General features: G+C 31.1%; 1 protein-coding gene across 3 annotated transcripts in view; it reads right to left on the bottom strand.

The window, feature by feature from the left end:
- Positions 1–362: 362 nt before the first annotated feature.
- Positions 363–24,200, bottom strand: part of Kif3C (Kinesin family member 3C) — a 115,486-nt gene continuing 91,648 nt past the window's right edge. The window contains exons 15-16 of one of the 3 annotated variants that reach the window (XM_035352334.2): positions 20,686–20,758; positions 363–5,500 (exon numbers count right to left, since the gene is read on the bottom strand). In XM_035352334.2, coding sequence (XP_035208225.2) covers positions 5,223–5,500; positions 20,686–20,758 — 351 coding nt within the window. In that variant the 3' untranslated portion in view covers positions 363–5,222. Of the gene's footprint in view, positions 5,501–20,652; positions 20,759–24,200 lie in introns of all 3 variants that reach the window. The other 2 variants (XM_035352333.2, XM_035352335.2) reach the window with 2 other exon arrangements.

Raw genomic sequence — 24,200 nt, forward strand, 5'->3', positions numbered from 1 at the left:
GAAAGGTCTACTTAAGACAGAGGAAAAAAAGGTACACTAAAAGAGGCAAGGAAATTTAAACTTTTAAACTTTTTTTTTTCATAATAAATTTTGAAATGATCATATATTAAAATGTTCCAACTATTATTAATCTAAAACTTGCAATACAGAAAATATTCAGTTAACAAGCATTTCAGATGAAACAAAAACTTAAAAGTTAATCTACACTGTTAAAAATTCTTTCTTAAATTTGAAAATAAAATTAAAAGCTGTAAACTATTAAGAAATATTAAGTCTGCAGACAAAGCCAGCCTCAAGAAAAAAATTAAGCCAACATTATTGTTAAAAAATTACTTTATTAGCATTTTTTTTTTTTTTTTTTTTTTTTTTTTTTTTTTTTTTACATCTGTACAACTTTTTCCAACAATATGGAAATATATATTACATCAATTATCTACATTTATTTATATCACTCTTTGTACCAGATATTCAAAATATCTCATTCTTTCAATCTCTGGAGCAATTATAATAAATGATAAACCCTGAACAATGAGTTCCTATAGGTTTTACATGAACAATAATACACTGACCTTTGATTCATAAGTTGAATACAAAATGAAGTGTTTAAAATATCAACTAATGTAGTTGAGAATTGTGCACAGGAATGACGCATGACAGTAAACTAACAAAAAAAAAAATTGTACAACGTCACCAAAAATAATTACGCAGATCATTAAATACTATACATAATTTAATACAATTTGCAAGAATAATTACTCAATTTCCAACATTTTGTATAATAAATGTTGGAATGTAAATAATAATTTTTCACCGGGAAATCAATATATGGCACAACATTCCCAATATAGAGGCATCTTTAAGCAAACAAATTTATTAAAGAGGGGTAGGGACCCATAACATCCCATTTTTAACAAAAATTTTATTTGTGCATTCTCCATGGCTTTGTGATTTATGACACATAATTATGAATGTTTATTGTTCAGATGAGAAAGGAGGAAAGGAAAGAAAAAAGACGTTTTTAATAACTGATTTACAGACTATGAAATTATGACTGAATGTCGGATTTTGCACCAAAGTTATATTTGAAGTTATATCAAACTTTAAATTACAGTAAAAGAAAAAAAGTAAGCATTATACTAATCTAATACATACTATTTAAACACATTAACAACTGTATGCACAGAAAACATGCTATTTAAGATATAGCCAGTATGCATATTTTTTTTTTTTAAATACAGAGAAATAAAAACAGAAGCAATAATTCCAAATTAAAAAGAGCTTAACAAATTATTTAACTGAAATAAGTACGCAATTAATTCAATCATTTATTAAAATATCTCTTGTGAGCTTTTGGTCGCATCCAAGATTCTAATGTATTAAAATATATATTTTCTTCATCCCATGCACATCACACAGTTTACAACAATTCGAATTTAATATTCATAATTTATTTGCTCTACCATTTGCATAAGAACTTTTTCTATATACAAATGTAATAAATAGTTGGTGTTCCACTTTATTACAAAAAGATATCAAAGTTAATAATCTTCAAAGTTAATAATATTAAGTCATTCCATAATTTTCAAGAAGATTTTAACCACACACATATACACATAAACAAACAGCTAGGACCCTATATCATATATGAGATAGATAACTATGTCATTCCAAAATAGTCCTTCACCAATTTATAAAAGTCAGTGGCATTGTTTCACAAATTATAACTTTTCTTGAAATTTAGTGTTATTTTATAATGCAATTTGCAAAATAATAAAATAAAATACGCCTAAAAATATTTCCTCAAATACTGTCGTCTTCAAACTATATATATATTTTAGCAAACTTTTCTTAGAATTTAGTGTAATTTTATACAGTAATTCCCTTAGCTTTATGATAGAATGCAAAACATACAAAATAAAATACACAAACATTGTTCTCTATACAAACTATACTCTTTCAAACTTTCTTCAATTTCACTGAGATTTTTATGCTTTAAAACTGTTTCTAGCTTTGAAATTGAATGCATGACAAAATAAAATATAATATCAAAAAATTCTTTCAAATATAATTAAGTTGGAAATATTAATTTAAGATCATTGTATGACTAGAACAACAAATACACCTAACACATAATCATTTCTGTAAATACGACTAGAAATCTTTTCTAAATATAACACTACTAAAATATAAAACAAAAAATATGAAAAAACAAGAGACAATATATCACATTTTCAGATAAAATTATTTAAGCAATAATAAATAATATTTCATTAAGAACATTTTATGTTCAAATTAAATGTTTGATGTAAATTATGTTCGTACTACACTGCTTAAGTTTTTCAATAATAATGAGAACATTTAGTGATTCTATTATGAGCAATTAAGACAGTCATCCTTGAAGATCAAAAAGGGCTGAATAGTAGAATAATAGAAGTGCTCATATATTTCATTCTAGTATAATCTGCAAAAAAAGTTGGAATGCTATCTTTTTCTCTTTCAAAATTCATTCTATGAATAAATAACTACACAATTACATAAATCTCACTTCTACAAAAATTGAGCTTCATCAGAAAATGGACAGTCATTTCTAGTCCCTTAAATCTTTCATTTACATATCGCAAGCACATTGCAGGTTACTGTAAGAGAACTACCAATTTTCCAACACCTATTTTGGTTCATGAAAATTTTACAGAGCACCTGATTAAGAAAGCTTTCTAAAAAAATTTAGAATTATAAATGAATTTCAGAAATATTTATTATAGATTACTGTAACAAAAAAAATAATAAATTATATTTTAAAACTGCAGCCTGTAACCATATTAATGTTTAAATCGCATATAATATCGATTTTTTTTTTATGAAATAGAGACTAATGCATATTTATTTTCCTTCCACAATTCTAACATTAATGAAAACTATAATTTGCAGAAAAGCTTAAATATTTATTCTTTTCGCAAAATTTATTTTAATTAAAAAAAATTCAATTTTTTAAAAATGAAAGCAAAGCATTATTTTAATAAAATGAAAACTGAGATGCTAAAATATAATGCAAACAAATATATACATTAGATAAAATGGCATATATAATTCTTTATGACTAAGAACACAGCAACATGTTCAAAAACAGGAAAAACATGAAAAATTGATTTTAATAATAGTTCAATTTTAAATTTTTAAACCTTCAACAACCTGCAGCTTTAATTTACTCAACATATAACATATGAAATATAGCTTTAATTTACATAACATACAACATATGAAATATCAATATTGTTGACTAAACTTTAATTACTATTAGGACCCTAACCCAGCTTTATACTAAAAACATTCAATTTGTGGACAACAAACAATTTTAACAAATATAAAAATCTTATTCACATCAATCTATTTACAAAAAATAGGCACTAATTTGTCCCCCAGTGACTGATAATTACTATTTTAATGGTACCTTTCTTATTATTTGAGTAATATAGCTACAAAATCACAACACAAATATATAAATTATATCACAATTTTATAAATATTTCTTGAAATTAGAAAAATATTTAAAATATGACTAGAAAATGTTAATAATTCCTACAGTGTAAAATTTATTTTACACTATATAAATTATTAACACCATATTTTCATCACACAATTATTATTTATCAGTATAATATCACATTGAACATACCATTTTTTAACAAAAGTAGTAAAGCTCTTTATAGTATATAATTAGAAAAAACAGAAAAATTAACTTACAGATGTATAAAAATATTTTTCAGATACCATGATGTGAATAATTGCAATAAATATTATAGGTACCACACTAAAAGTAAATCAGCACAGGAGTAAGGATGCTTTGAATTCTGGCACTTGATATTTATCAATACTATAAGTTTTCACAGAACTTCAAAGTTCTGAGCTGCAGTAGCTTAAAAATGCTCTAAATCAAAGGCCTCTCTTATATAGGGTTGCCAACAAAATCCCAAAACACACATTACAGAATAAATACTTCAGGTAACTTGAAATCAACATGAAAATTTCACTTCAGTTATTTTGTCCAAAGCTATATGATTTAATTAATTGTCAAATGAAAACTGATAAAATAATGAAATAATTATTCTTGAAATTTGTAAAACATGCCCTTGATTTCTAAATGCTCATATTTGATAGTTTTAGAACTTTTAAATTAATAAGATTAATTTTTAAGATTTTTGGATATTTCTAAAATTTTTCATATTCATGAATATCTACTAGCAATAAAAGTTATTCAATTGCCATAATTTGTTATTCACAATATTATGTGAATATCTTTACATTAAACACCTCAGTAATTTCATCCTCCATTTATTTTTAATTACCAAACAAGCAATATTTTCTGTATTTCTATAGCTTTTCTTGATATAGATAATTCTTTCCAATTATAAATTTAATTCTGATTATAACACCGTATATTTTGTTATTTTATGCAATATTTGAATACATTTTACTTTGAACATTTTGAAGTCACATCCTGCATTTTATATTTGGATGCTTCAGCAAGGGGGATTAGGGGATTGACATATTTCAAACTTTAAAAAAAAAAAAAAACCTTTTATAATTTGTATTACCTCTCTTATAATAACCAGCAAATAAAAAAAAATTAGGAAACCATTAATCCAGTAGATCATTTGCTATTGCATTGATGCATTTCAAATTAGCAAACTTGATTCACTGTTCCCATTCTTACTCCTACCAGTATTATTGTGTTACTGTAATAGAATGAAAAAGTAATGTCTTTTTTTGACGTAACAAAAAAGAACATTTCCAAACATTAATTTAAAACCAAGACTGCATCACTTGGCAAATGTTTCTAAAAAATTACTAAAAAGAAATCACAAAAGTATCAGATTTCTGAAACCTGAGCAAAAAGTTCTAAGGATTAAGTTAGGTTTTACATAAAATTGATAATTACTAAAACAATTAAATAACATTTCTTAACATATAACATCATACAAACAGCAAATCTTGAGCTAAAGATAATTAAAAGTGACAAAATACACAAAATCAGAATATGTGCAAAATTATGTAGTATAATTTCTAAAGAAGCAAAGGAAGTGACAACCCTAAGTATGTGCAAGGCAAATAATTTATGAGTTATGGGCAACGCTCCCCTTATCTGACTTAGGACGGATGGGCGGCAGAACCGTCCTTAGCACCCTGTACTCACTGTGTACTGGTTCACTGGGGGACGGAGGCCGTCAGATTGGCCACTCCATGGATCCAACATTAGTCCGAATTTTCCGTTTACCCCTCTTGTACAGATCTCCCCCACCATTAGGTAAGGCCTCGAGTTTTGTTGGCTTGCGGAATGTCAGAGTTGATTCTTGGCTGGAAGGTTGTATGAGAGGTGTAGGACCATTTAAGGAACCATTTAAACTACCATTAAAGTTGGAAAAGTTCAGAGAATTGATGGTGTTGTTTTCTTTCACAAATGATGATGTGGAACCATTCATCAAACTTATTGCTTCTTTATTGGCTATAAAAGAAAGATATATGCTTAGATATACACATTTTATGACCAATTCAATAAGTATTTTCATTGACTTTTTCAAAATGAGATAAAATAATAAAGCATTGTATAAGATAGCTTCAAGAAGTTTCCAAAATATATTTATTTTAGAAAAATAGTCACCTTAATGATAATGATTTCAGGCAACACAATAACTTATGGCAATCAGGGACTTTGGTAATTTTTATAAAGCAGTCTTGGAACACATTCTCTGAATTATTTAAGGAGATTTATTTCCAAAGAGATGACAAAGTCTTTGAATTGTTGCCCTATTAACTTGGATTTCAAAAAATTTATAAAGATGTTATACTATAAATAACACTGCTTAATATACCACTTCATGAATGTTTTTCTGATGGTGCTGCATATAAAGGACAGAAATTAAATTATTTCACTTCTATTGGAAAGATCAAGTCCCCTGAAGTGTGAAATCTAGTGGATGGCTTCAAATTCTGAAATGTCCTAATTTGCAAAACTAAAGCAAAAAATTATTTATTAACAAAAAACCATGAAATACTTGGAAAGGGCGTTTTGAAATCAGTATAATAAAAAACTAAGTAGAATGGTAATGGATATGCAATTATCAGCACCATGATATCAGAGGGTATATAAGGGTATGTAAAATGCATGAGCAAGTGCAATGCATAGCAACTTAAAAAGATGAAAGGAAGGCCATTTCCACACATTCAAAGTGAAATTGTGAAATTGTACACTGCTCCCCCCCCAAAAAAAAGACAGTGCTATATCTCCCGTTCTACTGGGCCAATTCACGATATACAAATTGCATTTTTCATGTCTCGAAAGCGAGACTTAGGATATATATTAGATTTATATATAGCACTTTTCTAACATAGGTATTTTGACACAAAATCGGACTTTTTCTGAAATAAAATACCAATTTTTTTCCATATTTTGATTCTACGACTCAAATTATGCCAGAATGCTACGTTTTGTAAAAATCCTACGACTAGTTTTTAAAATATTAGCTCTCAAAATTTTAGCTCCTCAATGTTAATTAAATTTGGTAAATATTTATTAATATCTCTTTTTTTATTATACTTTTTTGATTTTTTCCTTTCACATTTCAAAATTTAGGTTCATTCCAAATAAAATTTACCCATTTTTTTTGTGTTTTATTTTTTAAATTTCTATTTTTAAATAATTTTTATAAATTTTTCGAAGAACATTTTGAATTATAACGTATAAAATTTTTACCGTCATCCTAAAGTAAGTGTATTTTTAAGCATACCTGCAAAAAATTATATTTTTTTATTCAAAATTTTCTAAGATATACAAGAATTTACATATTTTCGCGTTTTGAAATTTGGCATCTTCTTTTTGAGCGATAATAACGCCAAATGTGGTTTATGGATTTTTGTTACAGCGAATTCCCACAGCTATTTTTAATCTTAAATTTCAAATAACATTTTATGGAGAATTAATTATATATGAAATTTTTTTCCCTCAATGATGTGTAATAAATATTTATTAATATTATATGAAAAGCTATTTTTTTAAATTATAGATGATATTACTCAAATTTTAAACTATTTTTTAAAATTTCTTTCTTTCTTCCTTTTTTAGAAAAAAATATTTGTAAGAGTAAATTTTTATCTTCAGCGTTTTATCGTCTGATAATTTACTTTAACTTCGTTTAAATCGAATTGTCTAAAACTGAAAACTTTCGTTTTATGTTCATTTGAATTTTATGAAAATATTTTATGACATTAACTGCATAAGTTATTTCTAAACAAGCTGTTGCTTATGAAGTGGCTGAAAGAGCAGCTGATACTATCATCCATATTTTTAAAGCACACAGTATATTTTTATAGAAACATAAGATTTACAATAATCATTTTTATAAAAGTCAAATTATGATATAAACATACAACCCTCTAGAGACCGAATTAATGGAAGTTCAATGGTTATGTAGAAATATTCTGCAGCTATTTAATAGCTGGATAAGTCAGCAGGTTCTGTGGACAAGTAAGAATAATTATATACATGACACCCAACATTCTGGATTCAATTAACAACGAGGTTACGATGCTTATTAAATGAATTTAAGAAGTTTTTAAACATAAAAAATCAACTCATGTTTTATCCTAAAATGTACGAGGGTAAGTTGAAAACTAAGTTTTCCGTCGACTGTGGTCAGAGTTGTGTATGAAAGTCAAAAAATAGAATGAGACATTAAAGATATGACATACCTTTATTTTTCCACATAGGTACCAAGTACATTGAGACATTCGTCATATCACTTGATTAGCTTCAAAAAGCCCTCCAGGAAAAAATCAGGGCTTTGCATATGGAAGAAGCGTTGAACGGCTATGGGCGAAAGGCGACACAGCAGGAAAACGTGCAAGTCACCGATACACCACTGGGTAGAGGTCGCTGCAAATCAAGCAGATGGCACTGTAGCAGTGCCTGTGCAAAGCGGAGACCAGCCTCTCATTTGAGCCCTGGTAGGTATGGAGAGAAGGTGCGTTTTGAATTCGTGGTCAAAGGAGGAAGTGAGAGCGGTTATCCACTATGAATGGGCACATGGAGTATCAGGAACAGAAATTCATAACCGCCTCGTGGAAGTCTATGGGCCAGGTGTGATGTCGAAGCAAATGGTGCGGAGATGGTGTCGCACATTCAGTGACGGACGTCAGCAAGTGGAGGACATACCGAGAGCTGGATGGACGCGCACGGCCACTACAGATGCAAATGTCAGGAAGGTAGATGACATGATTAGAGCGAACCGGCGTATCACCATCGATGAAGTAGCGGAAGAACTTGGAATCTCACATGAGCGAGCTCAAAACATCATCCACGACATTCTTTGATACAGAAAAGTGTCAGCACGATGGGTGCCCCGACACACAAGGAACAATGCATGGAGGTCAGCCTGGAACATCTTGTGCATTACCATGAAGATGGCAATGACTTTCTGTTTCGGATTGTGATGGGGGATGAAACGGGGGTCCACCATTTCACGACAGGATCGAAGGCCGCATCTATGGAGTGGAAACATCCATCATCACCTGTCCGAAAGAAGTTCAAGACAACTCCCTCTGCAGGTAAAGTGCTCCTCACAGTTTTCTGGGACGTCCAAGGAGTTTTGTTGCTGGACTTTTTGGAGGTGGGAACCATCAATGCTATGCACTACTGTGACACCCTGTCAAAATTGAAAGAGGCGATTTGGAAAAAGCGGCCTGGCCTTCTCACATCTGGCATTCTGCTGTTGGATGACAATGCCAGACCACATTCGGCGACGGCAACGCAAAACCATATTGCAATTCTTGGTTGGGAGCGCCTACACCATCCGCCATACAGTCCTAATCTCGCACCAAGCGACTTCCATCTGTTTCCGGCTTTGAAGAAAAATCTCGGGGGAAGGCGCTTTGGAAGCAATACTGAAGTGAAACAAGCCGTTCAACGCTTCTTCCATATGCAAAGCCCTGATTTTTTCCTGGAGGGCTTTTTGAAGCTTATCAAGCGATATGACAAATGGCTCAATGTACTTGGTACCTATGTGGAAAAATAAAGGTATGTCATATCTTTAATGTCTCATTCTATTTTTTGACTTCATACACAACTCTGACCACATTCGACAGGGGAAACTTATTTTTCAACTTACCTATGTATTTTTATGCATAGCTACGTATTTTTATGCATAATTTTCATTATATCCTTAAAATTCTAGTTTAGAATGTAATTGTCAAGAACTGAATTCTAATCATCAGTAATATAATAAGTAATTATTATGGTTATTAATAAATCCTTCTGATAAAGTAATTGCAAATATTTCAAAAAACTTTGTCTGAATGCAAATATTTTTCTATGCAAATATTTCTAATTTTATATTAATCAAGACTGCACACGATACTATTTATTTCCACTTCAATTCTTACTGTCAGCTCTAGTAGAAGTTACAAATCAATTATATTTAATTAAGGAATGACCATCTAAGTTTAGAAACAGTGTACTGTAACAGCAATTCAATTATTGGCGCCATATCTTTCATGTTACTCCCGATTGGCAAGCTACATGATTTTTTATGAGTATTCAGGTTTTGCTAGTAACTTCACTTGGAAATCGCACTTAAACTAGGTTAGTTGGTTATTTGAACACAGAAAGAACACGGGAACTATTTAGTTAAGATGCTTTCGTAGAGAACCTTTGTAAAGAGAACCTAAAATCTACGAAAACCAACCATGCAGCCTGGGTTAGACTTCGCAACAAACAATTAGTATTTAACAATCTTTAAATGCTAGGCCACTGATGAGGCTCCAATTAAATCTCCAATTTAATATTTTATTTGTAAATATTTAAAATATTGTTGTATTCTTAGACAGAAAAAGCAGAATTTAAGTTTTGTTAACACGTTAGTAAACTACCAAGCCATAGTGCAAATGAATATTCAATTTCTTTTGCAATAATTGTATTCACTTAATATTCTTGGAATATGAGCTAAAAAAGGAATGTTCTCGGAAGATTAAAGAAGTGTTTAAATCCAGCGATATTAGGTTTGTCTTTCAGGATCAAAATGATTCTGCAATTGCCCGAGTAGTTGACTTGTAAATGGCTGTGAATTAAGCAGATGACTTTTAATCTTATGTTATTCAGTCAGAAAACGTATTCCAAATGTTTTGTATTGCATGACAATGCATCTTTTCATTATTCAATAAGCAATCAGAGAATCGCTTCTGTTCCGAAAATAAATATGTGTACTCAATCGTCCTGCATGTTCTTCAAATTTGTCTTCTTGTGTTTTTTTTTCCCCCCAAAAAAATTAAAGTTGCCTCTCAAAGGAAAGTTTTTTGACATTGAAGAGACAAAAGGAGTATGACATCTACTTTTAGAGGCATGACAAATACAGGTCTTTACAAGCCTTCTCTTCCAATACATGTTGTGCATTCAGACAAAAAGTTGCATCAGCGTAAATTCTATAATCTATTTTTATTACACTCTGATTACTTTATTAACATACAGTGAATATATACTAAACCTTTTACTTCAGCTTCAGTAATTTGGAATTTTTGACGGAATTGTTGTCAGAACTAGGACTTAGAAGCTAAGTCAAATTGAATATTTCGATAATCCAATAAATTCAAGGTCAAAGTTTCAATATTTTATTTTCGAAGGGAGGGGAAACTTTTTCAGTTTTGGTCCATTATCCTAAGTATATTTTCTTTTATTCTTTATTTTTTCCATAAAAGCGAAAATCTTACGCATGGTACACATATAATGCATAGCTTCAAATTAAAATTTAATAACATACAGGGTGGTTATAATTAAAGTTTCACTTTGAAACGGTCATAAAAGAAAAACTACTGGATCAAATGCTATCAAACTTGGTAACCGTGTAAAGGAGGTTATGGGAATTTATTTTCCGCGAAAAAAAGAAAGTTCGAAACCACTCCACTAGGGGAAAACTGGCACTGTATGCAATGTTGTTAAACGAAATATGGGTCGGAATCTAACTTAACCTTTTGTTACACTGGTTTAAAATGTTGTATACCCTTAAGAAACTTTGAAGTAAGCAAATTAAAATTTAAAGGTGCTAAATTCAATAACAGTCGAGTGTGCCATCTGTGTAAGGGAGAAATTCGTCTGTGAAAAACTGCGAATTAGCGATTAGAAAATGTAAGATCGCAAATCACTTGCATAAGTGAGAACAATCTGGAAATCGTTTTCTTACAGATTGCTAATTTGTAATTTTTTAAGCCTGAATTCGTCCCTAAATCATGAAGATACTGATTTAAAATGCTTTCAATCGATTTGGGCCAAAGAAATCCCTCATGTTATCTACCTAGTTGCATTGCATTCTCCTACTGCATTCGATTGCATAGCAGTCATTCCATATCCTTTGATGTGGAATGACAGCTAGTTTCATAACTGAACCATTTTTCTCTGAAGAGCAGTCGACAGCTGGACCACTGTGATTGAAGCTCGCTTAGAGTCAATGTTAAAATGTTTCGTGATACACAAACTGCAATAACGTAGCATTTTAGATACTAAAATTTTTACGCAGGGCTCGGCCCCACCTCACATGTGTTGCACAGTTACTTAGGCAACATTTCATGAATGAAACTTCAAAAGTTTGACAGTTTGGTTCAAGTCCCAGCTTAAAAAAATATATATATATATATAAATATAGATTTTTATATTAATTCTCTTAGAAAGAATATTTTAAGAAGCTAATTTTTCCCTCATATTATAGATTGTATAAAAAACATGATCTTTAATATAATTTAGATTGTTTCATCTGATATAAGAATCGGGTCACTCGGTGGTACAGAATGAGCACTGATGCAATGTTTTATTTCTTTGTCATTTAGCAAAAAATCCTTTAATTAAAATATTTATCCTTTGGACTTTGCTCTATACTTTGTTTATAGTTAAAATGTCTAGAAAATGAAAAGCTGTCTTCAACTGAAACACAGTTAATGCAATTGATATTTTAAAAAATTGACAAGAATGCGAAATTTATGGGAGTCTAGCAATTGAAAAATCTTAATTTTCATGTGTGAGCACTGAAAATAACTGTAGAAGGAAAGAAGAAAATCAGGGAGAAAAGTAAGCAAAAGTTTGAAGGGAAATTTGGCTATCAGACATACCAAGATGTTTCAAAAAGTTGACAATTTTGAATATACTTTCAGGATACTTTAAAGAATTTAGGTGTTCAAAGAAAAAACACTTGGACATGTACACCATCTTGTGTTAACAGAAAAGACAAAAATGATATCATTGCAGATTAAAGTGAAGAGCGACTGGTTTTAGACTATATGGTTCGATTTTAGACGGGTAGTTCGGTCCGAGGTTCGAATCCCGCGAACAGGCTGGCTGCTTGGGCATTTTGGTGGTTTTCCCCATGTGTAACGTGTATACAAACCAGTTTCCTTTAGAAAGTCCTCCACGAAGGCATCCCTCCCCTTAGGCAGATAGACCTAGTGTGCTTCAAAACAATTAAATAAACCAAAACCTCTTGATGAAACCAGCCTTTCCTTACATCTCATACCTTCAAAATGCTAACCTCTAAAGACTGATAAAGGCTCTGGCTTAAATACTGATGAAATGGTTTGAATTGGATTTTTAAGTTATGGCAAAGCAGAACTATCTGCCTAAAAGGATGGATGCCTTCGTGAAGAGCTTTCTAAGGGAAACCAGCTGGCATACACGTTACGCATGAGAAAATCCACGAAAAAGCCCATGCAACCAGCTCGTTTACCGGAATTCGAACCCCGGAGTGAAGTACCAGTGTTCAGCAACTTTACCGCTTGGCGGGTTGTGGGCTTTTATGAAATGGAGGGTGATAACTTTATTTAAAATCATTGTCAGAAATTCCAAGATTTTTCGAAAAGTTGGATGCTTTTTAATATACTTGCAGAATGACTGAAGATAAAGAGCAAGAATAAAGCAGAATGCCTGAAGAAAAACCGTTTAAAGTAGTGTATGCAAGTCATCCTAAGTTAAAATGTCGGTTATATATCTCTCTTATTTATATATATCTTTTCTGAACAGAACATTGAAAGGCGTGTTAAGTGTGCTTTACTGTATTTTCTCTTTTTAATATATGCAGTTTTCAAATGCATCATAGTCTGGGTTACAAAGTATTCTTCCAAAAGAAACGTAATTCAAATAAATAAAATCAAATTCTGGAAAATTTATATTAATAAATATATTTAAAATGCTCAGTTCGAATGAATAAATTGAAAATTTTAAAATAATTATCTGAAGAAATAATGCAGCACTAACAAAATAAAAATCTAAAAACTTAAAAATTACCTAAAATAGTAACTGTGACTAAAAATATAGTATAAAGAAAACTATTTGAAAAAAAAAAAAAAAATAAAATAAAATAAACAATGCACCTTTGATTTAAACTACGCAGTTCGAATGAGTAAATAGAAATTTTTAAAACAGTTATTCGAAAGAAACTATGCAAAGTAAACAATTAAAATGAAATTCGAAAAAGAAAAAAAAAACTGCTTAAAATTAATAACAATGAAAAATATAATATAAAGAACATTATTTGAAAGAAGGAATGATCGAGTCTTTTTTTCCTCTCGCGCACTATGTAAAAATGGAAATGAAAATAGATTGCCACATATTAAGAAGTTCACCAAGTGAACTAATTTTGGCACAAATTGAATAAAAAAAAAGCGCCAACGTAAATTGTTGAATTTCTCCGGAAATTTCGTACCAAAATTTTACAAAATTTAATATTTAGGCATAATTTGACTCATAGAATTGAAATATGTAAAAAAAAATTTGTATGTTATTTCAGAAAAAGTTCGAATTTGTGTCAAAATACCTATGTTAGAATAGTGCTATATATAAATTCATACTTGCCAACCTATGAGACTCAAAAATCAGATTTTTTTAAGAAATCAGGAGATTTTTCACAATGTTTAAAAAGACTTTTTAAATGATAAAAATATAGTTTTTAATTAATTAACTTTAAATAGTTACTAAGTCTGAAATGCAAGCAACACAAAAATACCTTAGACATAAAAAACATTTTTATTACTTGCATAGTTAAAAAAAAAAAAAAAAAAAAAAGAAAAAAAAAAGACACTTTAATCAGTTTTTGTACAAATGTTATGAACAGTGGCAGATTTTGCTTTCGTTAAGAAAGAAACTTCATAATTTTGTTCATAGCAATTGCCACGTAGGCCTGCTTTCGCTAATAAAAGTTTTTCTAATGTGTCATCACTAATATTAGATCTAAATTTAGTCCTCGTTTTCGCAACAACACTGAAAATCCTCTCACACTCTGCACTACTATGGGGAACTGTCAAGATGGCAAACATAATTCTAGACAGTTCACTATATTTTAAAATTCCATCAGCACCTTTCAGTTTTCCAATTAAACTCCACTGAGTGTCAATGCTAGCTGATTTTATAACTTCATCCAAGTTTTCTAATTGTAAACTGCAAAATAGCGACTGCAGTATATCAGTAGCAACATCAACATCATCATCTTTCATGACTAAATGAAGTAACACAGGAAATCTGTTCAAAAAGTACCTTATATCAGAAAAAGACGCATTTGCTAGAGCAGAAACATCACAAACTTTAGCATGCAAAATCACTTCATCGTTGACTGGAAATTTATGTAGTATGTAATCACATACTCGACAGAAGTAACTTCTAACATGAAGATAAAACTTATTTTTGTCTTCTTCTGAAAGTTCTTCCACTACTTTTGTAGTTGCAGCTTCTATTAGCAAATCTTCATCTTTCTTCTGATTTTCTATTTCACCATAAATCACATCATATATAGAATTACAAGACAAAACACAGACTGGTTTTACAAACTTTGATAAAATGTCTTTAAACAGATCATAAATCATTGATTGCAAAACATGAATTAATGGAATTCTGCTTTGTAGAATTGTGTTAAGAACATCAAATGATGGCAAAATGAATTGTAAAAAAAAGCAAAAAGCTTTGTTAAGGTCCAAAGAAAAAAACATAAATATTCGTTCTTCACAAGATAAACTTACAGTAATCGGAAAATGTTTTGTGTGTTGAGCAATTTTTTTATTTTGAGAGAAATTTGTATCAGCTTTACACTTATATTTTGCAGTATTATTTTGAGAACTGCCAGTTGAATTGCTGAATGATGCAGAAATTTCTTTATTTTTCTCAAACCTATTTTTAACAATGGAAGTAGTAACTATATCTCCATTTACTTTAGGTATTTTATAACTTTCAATAGAGCCTTTTATCTTAACTCTCGAAGCATTTACTTCTTCTTTAAAAAATGCAAGAAGTGGGTTCCACTGATCGAGGATTCTAGATAAGCATTTCTTTACAGACAGCCAGCGTGTACACACATGTTTCAAAATTTTTCTCATTTCAGTATTACGCAGCTGTTGGAACTGTTTCAATTTTTCCTTTCTTTTAGAACTCATTTCAAGATAATAATAAATATCAACAATGTGTTCATCCACATTTATTGGTAAAGAAACTGCCCCTTTTTCAGCTGCTAAATTTAAGAGGTGACAGGTACACCTCATAATCTGCAAATCTGAATTTGCCTTTCTTAAGATGCTTGCAACACTAGTCTTCAAGCCTACCATTACTGGTGCATTATCGGCACCAAGTGCTAAGCAATTATCCAGAGAGTGCATTTTCTTTTAAAGTTTAATAATTAGCTGTGCTATATTAAAGCCTGTCGAATGTCCTTCTATAGTGGGGACAGAAAGTAAACTGCACTCAATTTCTGAAGACTCTGGATTAAAAAAAGAAACAACAATTGGATACAGTTTTGAATCGGTATTATTGCTTCCATCCGTAGAGAGGCAGATCGAAGCTGTTTAAATGTAATCAATAACTGAAAATTTATTTTTCAAACCAATTTCTTTAACAATTGCACCTGTTTTGGTCCTTGCACTTGAGTATTTCTTAGCGATTTCACTATCGGGAAACATTTTTCTAAATAAAGCTGCAGCATGATCCGATGCATTCAGTGGCAGGTTGTGCTCGAGTAAAAAGGCAGAGAACAGACATTTTGCATTAATCACTTTTTGGTCTTTTGCTTCCGAAGAAAAATTTAATTTTTCATTTTTTTTCAAAACTCACGTTCTCCTTGTGTTTTTGTGTATGCACATGTTTGAGAACATCCGCCCTTCCACCATGCGAAATCGAAAAATTGCAACAACAGACGGTACACATTGCAAATTTATTACATTTCCTTGAGGAAATAACGGAAGGAAAGTCAACTGTGTACGATTTTTGAAATGTGCATGAGTATTTCACCTTTCTCGCAGACATAACAAAAGATGATAATTTCTAAAACTATTTCCCGAAGGCGTGTTTTCACACAACTCAGGACAAGATGAACGAAATAACGAAAGAACATCCAAATAACGACCTTGAGCTTGCTTTGTGCTCATTAGCTAATATATGCCAGATGACACGCAATGGAGCTCGATGCCCATTGGAGAACTGGAGAACGACGTTTCTGGATACGTATGCTGTCACTCACAAAGCAGAAATTCTCATCTGATTCGCAAGATTTTGTTTTAGATATAATCTAGAGAAAATTCAGTTGCTTTCAGACGTCCAAAATCACTTTTTTTTTTTTTTTTTTTTTTTTTTTTTGTTTGTTCATATAACAAAGCATTAAGAAAAGTTCCATAAAAATCGTGAGGCCTAAATCAGGAGATTGGCAACTCTGTATATCTAATATATATCCTAAGTCGCACTTTCGAGACATGAAGAATGCAATTTGAATATCGGGAATCGGCCCAGTAGAATGGGAGATATATAACTGTCCCCCTTTGTTTTTTTTTAGCAGTGTCAGTCATCAAAGCCATTTTCTATTCATTCTGTACTGTATGTGCTCCATTCAATTTTTTGCTATTATATTTTCTTCATCCATTAAGTACTACATTGTGGTCTCTGTAGTATGAATTTCATGTCTCCCTGTTAATATTTTGCAGAATTATGGCCAAATTCAGAAAAGTTGTTTAGATTTTGTACACTAGTATAATTATGTCTAGCCATGAAAATATCACCTTTTTTAATAGAGTTATAATGAATATCTTACACCAAATAACAAGATAATTTTCACATTTTTAATGCTATATGAACATTATTTGAGGAGGTGTGAAATAATATGAAACTAATCAAAACATAGTCTAAAAAATTAGAAATACTAGAAGAGATTGGAATAATGACTATTACTGAATGATCTAATGAACAACTAGTACAATACGTAATAAATACAAATACAGAATATTTCTTAATTAGATAAATAACTATTACTAGACAGAGTTACTGCTAATTTCTCAATTTAAATGATAAGCTATGTAATCATATTTAAACATTAATTTAGATTAAACAAATGCAATAAGAATTAAAACACATTTTATACAGACATGATTTTATATACAAATTCAGTTTAAACAAATACTTAGCTAAAATATTATATTAATTAAAATTCCTTATTAAAGACGTATCAGGCAAAAGATTTAAAAAAAATCTTCTTTAAGCTTATTAACTACAGTGAATTATATTAAGAATAAATGTATGAAATAAGTTCAACATAATGTTTGTTACAACAAACATTTCAGTATTTCAGACTATTTCCAATGTTTTAATATATTTAGGCTGACAAAACCCATGAAAAATTATGCATACAAAATCTTTTTTTTTTTTTTTTTTTAATTTCTTATTTGCAAATTTTATTTTAAGAAGCAACTTTTTCCTCAATACTGCAGAAGATAAACATCTGTTAAAAACATTTAGTGGATACAAACACTTCTTGTTATATGGTTGATTCCATATTTTAAGCTTAAACAGATGTAGAGAATTCTGAAAATAAATTAGAAATAAGTTACCTTCAAGTTTCAGATGAATTTCTATTAACATAAAATCTGTCTTCACTCTTCTATTTATTTTCAGTTATATTCCATTTAAAAAGAAACTTTATATTTTTTGCCAGTAACATTTTACACATGGCTTTTGCAATATATTATAATTTTCATCCAATAATAACTTTGTGCAATTTTTAGCATCATTGGTTTCACATTTTTATTATTTTTATTCAATGTTATAAGGATAAAATTCTTTTAACATGAAAACACTAAAAGCAAATACTTTGTAGATTTACGCGACATGGAAAGGATTTCACCAAATATAAAAAAGGCTGCTATTCATATAATTAAGAGGACTGACTGCTTAAAGTTAAGATATAATTTTAGTTTGAATTTATGATAAAATATTATACTCTGATCTCAAGCTATCTAATTATAGCATACTATTCTCAGTAGATGAACAATTTTCAATTGACAAACACTCTTTTTTGCATAATTTCAGAATAGTCAAAGCATTCATTACTATTTGAGATGTAACAGCACGATTCATATTTATGCTCTTTTAATCTCTTCTTATATAAAAAGAAAAAATGAGATACTGCACATTAAAGGGCAAAAAACTAAAATTAAAAAATTCTGTGAATATTTTCAATGCTTTTGAAGTATTTTCAAGGAACTCAAAAAAAGGTTCTTCATTGATCTAAATCTTCAATTTTCAATGAAGATTTAGAACAAAATATGAGAACCCTTGAAATTTACACACAGTACATTCTGTGCATAAATATTATAGAAACATATTAAATGTTTTAAAATGTGTGAAACTACACATACATATACGTGATGATTTAGAATTTGATGGCAGGAAAGAGAAAGCAGATTCATGGTCAACTGAACATATTTTGTTTGAGAAGAGCATTCCTAATATGAATTACACATTATAATGGGCAGAATTTGCATGCGCATTCTTGATCACATTTGTGCCTTTGCTATACATGGATGAGCCAAAACATTATCACCATCCCCACATTTTTCAATGAACTCGTCTGGATGACGTGCAGGGCATGTGATTAAGTGAGAATGGTATTTAACTACTACTGGAAAAGGTAAGGAATCATTCTTGTACTTAACTTTTGCGAGTGACGGGAAAGGCTGCTGATCTAAGTGAATTTGATAGATAGCAGACTGTAATGGTCCAAAGACACGGAACGAGTATCTCTGAAACTGCACAACTGGTAGGTTGTTCACCATATGCTGTTGTTAGTATTTATCCAAAATGGATAAACAACAGTGAAACAAGTAGTAAATGCCAAGGTGTTGGACATCCCTGCATCATCAAAGAAAAACGACATCAGAGACTTTCCGACTTGGTACAGCAAAATCGGCACCAGACAATGGCCTAGCTGATTGACCAACACAATGCAGGTCAGTGCAAATGTTTCAGAACACACAGTTACGCAGACACTGTTCGATACGGGGCAGTGCAGCAGGTGTCCCACTTGTGTGCCTCTGTTGACCAAGTGTCATTGTGAAATATGCCTATAGTGGGCCCAGAAACACCAAGACTGGACCACAGATAAGTGGAATACAGTTGGCTGGTCGGATGAATTCATGATTTCTTATTCATTACATTGATAGCCATGTCAGAGTATGCTGAACAATTGCTCTTTCCCTGTACAGCAGGTCATACATAGGCTGGTGGTGGCAGTATTATGCTTTAGCACCTAACCCAGTGGGCCAGCTGTTCCATCGATGGTGAAAAGAAAAGAAAGTATTATGGCTTTGAAGAATGTTTTCATGGGTGGCTCTTGGACCCTTATTTGTGGTAGAACAGACCATGAAAGCTGTGACTATTTGAACATAACTGTGGATCAGTTGCACTCTTACATGGCGTTTGTCTTCCCAACTGGAAATGAAATCTTCCAGCAGGACAATGCCCCAATGATGTCACAAGATTCATACTGTATTGTAGTAGTTGAAAGAGCATAAGGATGAATTCCAATTAATGTTCTGGTCACCTAACTTGCAGTACCTTAACCTAATACAGCACATCTCAAATATCATGGAGCAGCAGCTCAGAGCTCAAACACCACTATATAGGAATATTTTGACTTTGCGTGATGGCTGCTTAGACATTTGGTACAACCTGTCTCCGGTCATCTACAAAGAACTTTTGGCATCCATGCCAAGGCGAGTAGCAGCTGTCTTGCAGGCTAATAAACATGCAGCATGTTAACCAGTAGGTGGTCATAATACTTTGGCTCTTCAGTGTATACTTAGGGCAATTAATTTTGATGGAGACATGAGCAGCAGGCAGAAGCATGCTGACAGAAGAGTAGCAAAAGAGAGAATGCAGTGCATCTAAGTTGAATCTACATTTAAAATCATTTAGTTTCGGTTTAAGCCTTGTTTTAATTTTTTTATTTTAAATTTTGTTTCCCAAATTTTAAATTGTTGCTGGCTAAAGCTTTATGTAGTATCTGTGTCATTAGCATTATGCAAGAATCACACAAGAAAGATTATTTTTAAAATGGAAAAGGAAAATAATCATATTAAAAAGAAAAGTTAAGGAACTACTACAAATTATAATTAGTATTTTGATTCACATATCTTTTATCTCACAACTTTTTTTGGGACAGTTAAATTAATGAAATTCTGTATGATCTAATACTTTTTTAATTTAAACCTGACACTTCTCCATTTCATAAATTAAAAAAAAATGGGAGGTTCTTTCTTTATTCATTTACTTAAAATATAATTTAGAAGCATATCAGTTCTATTTCCCTAAAACACATGACTTACAACCCACTCTGTATGCTGTCTCCTTGAACTTACTAAGCAGCTGCTCTTGACGTTTTGGCTTGAAATAATTACCAGCAATATCTTCTTCTTCACCACGCTCTAATTTCTGCAAAGGAAATTCAGAATTTAGAAGTTACAATAATATTTTGCAGGTATGAAATTATTACTGAACATAAAATTGGAACAAATTATTAGCTACTACTAAGCAAACGTGTGAAAAATACGATATAGGGAGCCAAGTAGTAGTAAGGTTTCGGCATAATGTTACAAAAAGTGAAATGACAATCCTTAATATATGCATTTTAAAATATTTACAAAAAAGAGGAGATACTACAATTTTGTACTGGTGCAGTTTTTCATCTAACGACATTAATTCCAATCTCTCCTAACTTTTTCAGAATATTAATAGCTTAGTTTTTCATGTTTGATTACCCTCAACAGATGTCATTGCATTCGTGGCTCAATTTTCTTTGACCCATGCTTTCAATATAAAAACAATTGCAGCAGCTTCCCTTTTGCAATAATTCCTTTTGTTTCTGAAGAAAAGGGATACATGAAAGAGGGAACATAAGAAAAGGGATACATAATTAATTGGAAATTGAAATAATTTTATTCAAATTTAAGCAAAACTAAAATTGTGTATTTTTGCCTTGATTTTAATTTTACTTTTAGAGTGTTTCTCTCCCATTTGCTTCAGAAACTATATTCAGTTCTTCAGTAAAAACTGTGTTCACATTTCCTGGATTTTTCAATCCATATTTATTATGAGCTCACGAATGCTTAGAAGTATCTAAAAAATAATATGATAAACATAAAAAATAATCTAACATAAATTTTTTGAAATATTATCTAAAAAATATCTAAATATAAATTTTTTTATGACCTACAGAAACAAGGGAACTTTTTTGTTATCAGTTGTCTTAAGGTGAGATTACATTTCTCTGAGTGATTTGCAGCAAGCCCTTCACTATGATGTCTTGAACTGAATGAATGGACCTGTAATCTGATAGATTTTTTACACCAATTAGAGCAGATTGAAAACTCGCCTGCATTTTTTACAAAATCGATAATGGTGTTGCAGTTGCGGTACTTGAAGTTTGTGAAGCAGTTTTCAACGAATTAATTTCTGTTCACGTGGGGGGGGAGGGGAGAATAAATGTAAATGGGCTTTAAACACCCAAATTCCTTGAAGTATTCTCAAAGTATATTCAAAAGCATGCAACTTCTCAAAATATATTGCTATTTCTGACAACTTAATTCCCCTTCAAATTTTTGCTTATTTTTCTCCCTAATTTCCTTCTACATTTGCTTTCAGTGCTGACACAAGAAAATTAAGATTTTTCGATTGTTACACTGCCATCAATTTTGCATTCTCTTCAATTTTTTTAACACATCAGTTGCATCAAATGCATTTTAGCTGAAGACAGCTTTTCATTTTCAAGACATTTTAACTATAAATAAAGTTTACAGCAAAGGCCAAAGGATAAATATTTTAATTAAAAGATTTTTGCTAAAGGGCAAAGAAATAAAACACTCCAGCAGCATTTATTCTGTACCACCAAGTGACCCGATTCTTATATCAGCTGCAAACAATCTAAATCATATTAAAGATCATGTTTTTTATATAATTTATAACACAAGGGAAAATTAGCTACTTAAAACATTCTTTCTAAGAGGATTAATGTAAAAATTTATATATATATATATTTTTAAAGCTGAGACATGACCGAAACTGTCAGACTTTTAAAGCTTAATTTACAGTGTTAAGGAACTTTAACTTAAATAATTAAAGTTCTGCTTTGAAATGGTCAGAAAAGGAAAACTACAGCACCAAATGTTATCAAACTTGGTAATCGTGTAAAGAAAGTGTTGGAAAATATGACCTATTGTAACCCTTTTTCTGCATCATCTCTCCTCTTTGAAATATTTCTAACTTATACATAAGGTTTAGTTCTTATTTTAAAGGGATATAGTAGTTATTTCTACTTTGTTTTTCACTGCCACTGTTTGTAGTTCCAGCCTAATTAAGATGCAAAAACGAAACTTGACGTTACGTCATCTGGAAAGCTGAGTTGTGCCGATAGCTGATTGATTGCAGTGAGATGACGTCATGTCTACTTCAGGTATAAGTATCTCGCGTCGCTCTGGCTTATTCCTTCTGGTTCCTGTTTCTTTGCTCCATGGTATGCCATTCCAGCCCCCATTGGAAAACGATATTGCGATGCATGCCAGCCAGCGACTAGTGCCATGATTCTTTTCCGAAAGATGACTTTTTCTGGATCCTGAAAAGCGGCAACAATGTGAACGACTGCCGTGGGCGCCATCCTGTTTTCATGAAGGCGGCATCTTCAACCCAAGTGTTTTTCCAGAATTAGCGGCGATGTTTTTCCAAGCTGTGATTTCTCGTGTGTAACTACAGTGAGCAGCTCTTTGCCGGTTTAAGTGCTCTCAAGGATTTAGTTTAATTTTTCAGGTGTCATCTTGACCACAAAGCATGGACTTATTGATATTGAAGCAAATTTCTTTATAACCGCATAGTTTCTGTTCAGTGATATGTTTTTCGCGTATTGAATGCCGGTATTTAAAGATCAAGTAAAATATTTACTGTGTCTTTAATAGTGTAATATTCTTTAAAGGAAAAAACTCTTGGGGTTAATGGATGAACATCTAAGTGTAATTTTTTTTATACTGATTATGTTATACTCTTTAAGTTTCTGATATTGATTAAATTTATTCATTGTGTTTTTATTTTTATATATTGTTAATAAATTGGTTAAGTTTAAAACTTTTGTCTTCAATGTCTGCACAACATATAACCTTAAGGAGCTTCTATTGCTACTTCTGCTAAATGGTTTTTTTTTTTTTTTTTTTTTTTTTTTTTTTTTTTTTTTACTTTAAACTTTGCTTTTGCATCAGAAAGTAATAGGAATTTATTTTCCGCGGGAATAATAAAAAAAAATGTTCAAAAACTCATCACCAGGGGAAAAATGGCGTTGTATGCAATATTGTTAAATGAAATCAGACCATGAAAACATCGATTTAAAATGTGTTTAATTGTTTTTGAAACATGTAACAAAGCATGTTCAATGTAGCGTCCAGCATTTTCCAAAAGTAAGTTAAATCGTATTACTGCATTCTCAACAGCAGCTCTTAGCATATCAGGAGAAATGTTACGGACATGTCGGTGTATCGCATCTTTTATTTCCACCAAATTGTTTAGATTATCACCATAAACAGTGCTTTTGAAATAGCCCCAAAGCCAAAAGTCACAGGTGTTGAGGTCTGGTGACCAGGGTGGCCAAGAAGTGGGGAAGTGTCAGCCAATCTGTTCATTAGGGAAATGTTGCCTAAGTAACTATGTGACACATGTGCGATGCGGCCCAGTCCTGCATAAAAATCGTAGTGTCTAAAATGACACCTTGCTGCAGTTTAGGTATCACAAAACATCTTAACATTGACTCTAAGCGAGCTGCAATCACAGTGCATGTAACAGGTCGAACTGCCGACTGCTCTTCAAAGAAAAATGGTTCAATTATGAAATTAGCTGT

The sequence above is a fragment of the Stegodyphus dumicola genome, chromosome 9 (genome assembly GCF_044657685.1).
Source record: "Stegodyphus dumicola isolate Sdum_Otavi_A_Nest chromosome 9, ASM4465768v1".
NCBI lineage: Eukaryota > Metazoa > Arthropoda > Arachnida > Araneae > Eresidae > Stegodyphus > Stegodyphus dumicola.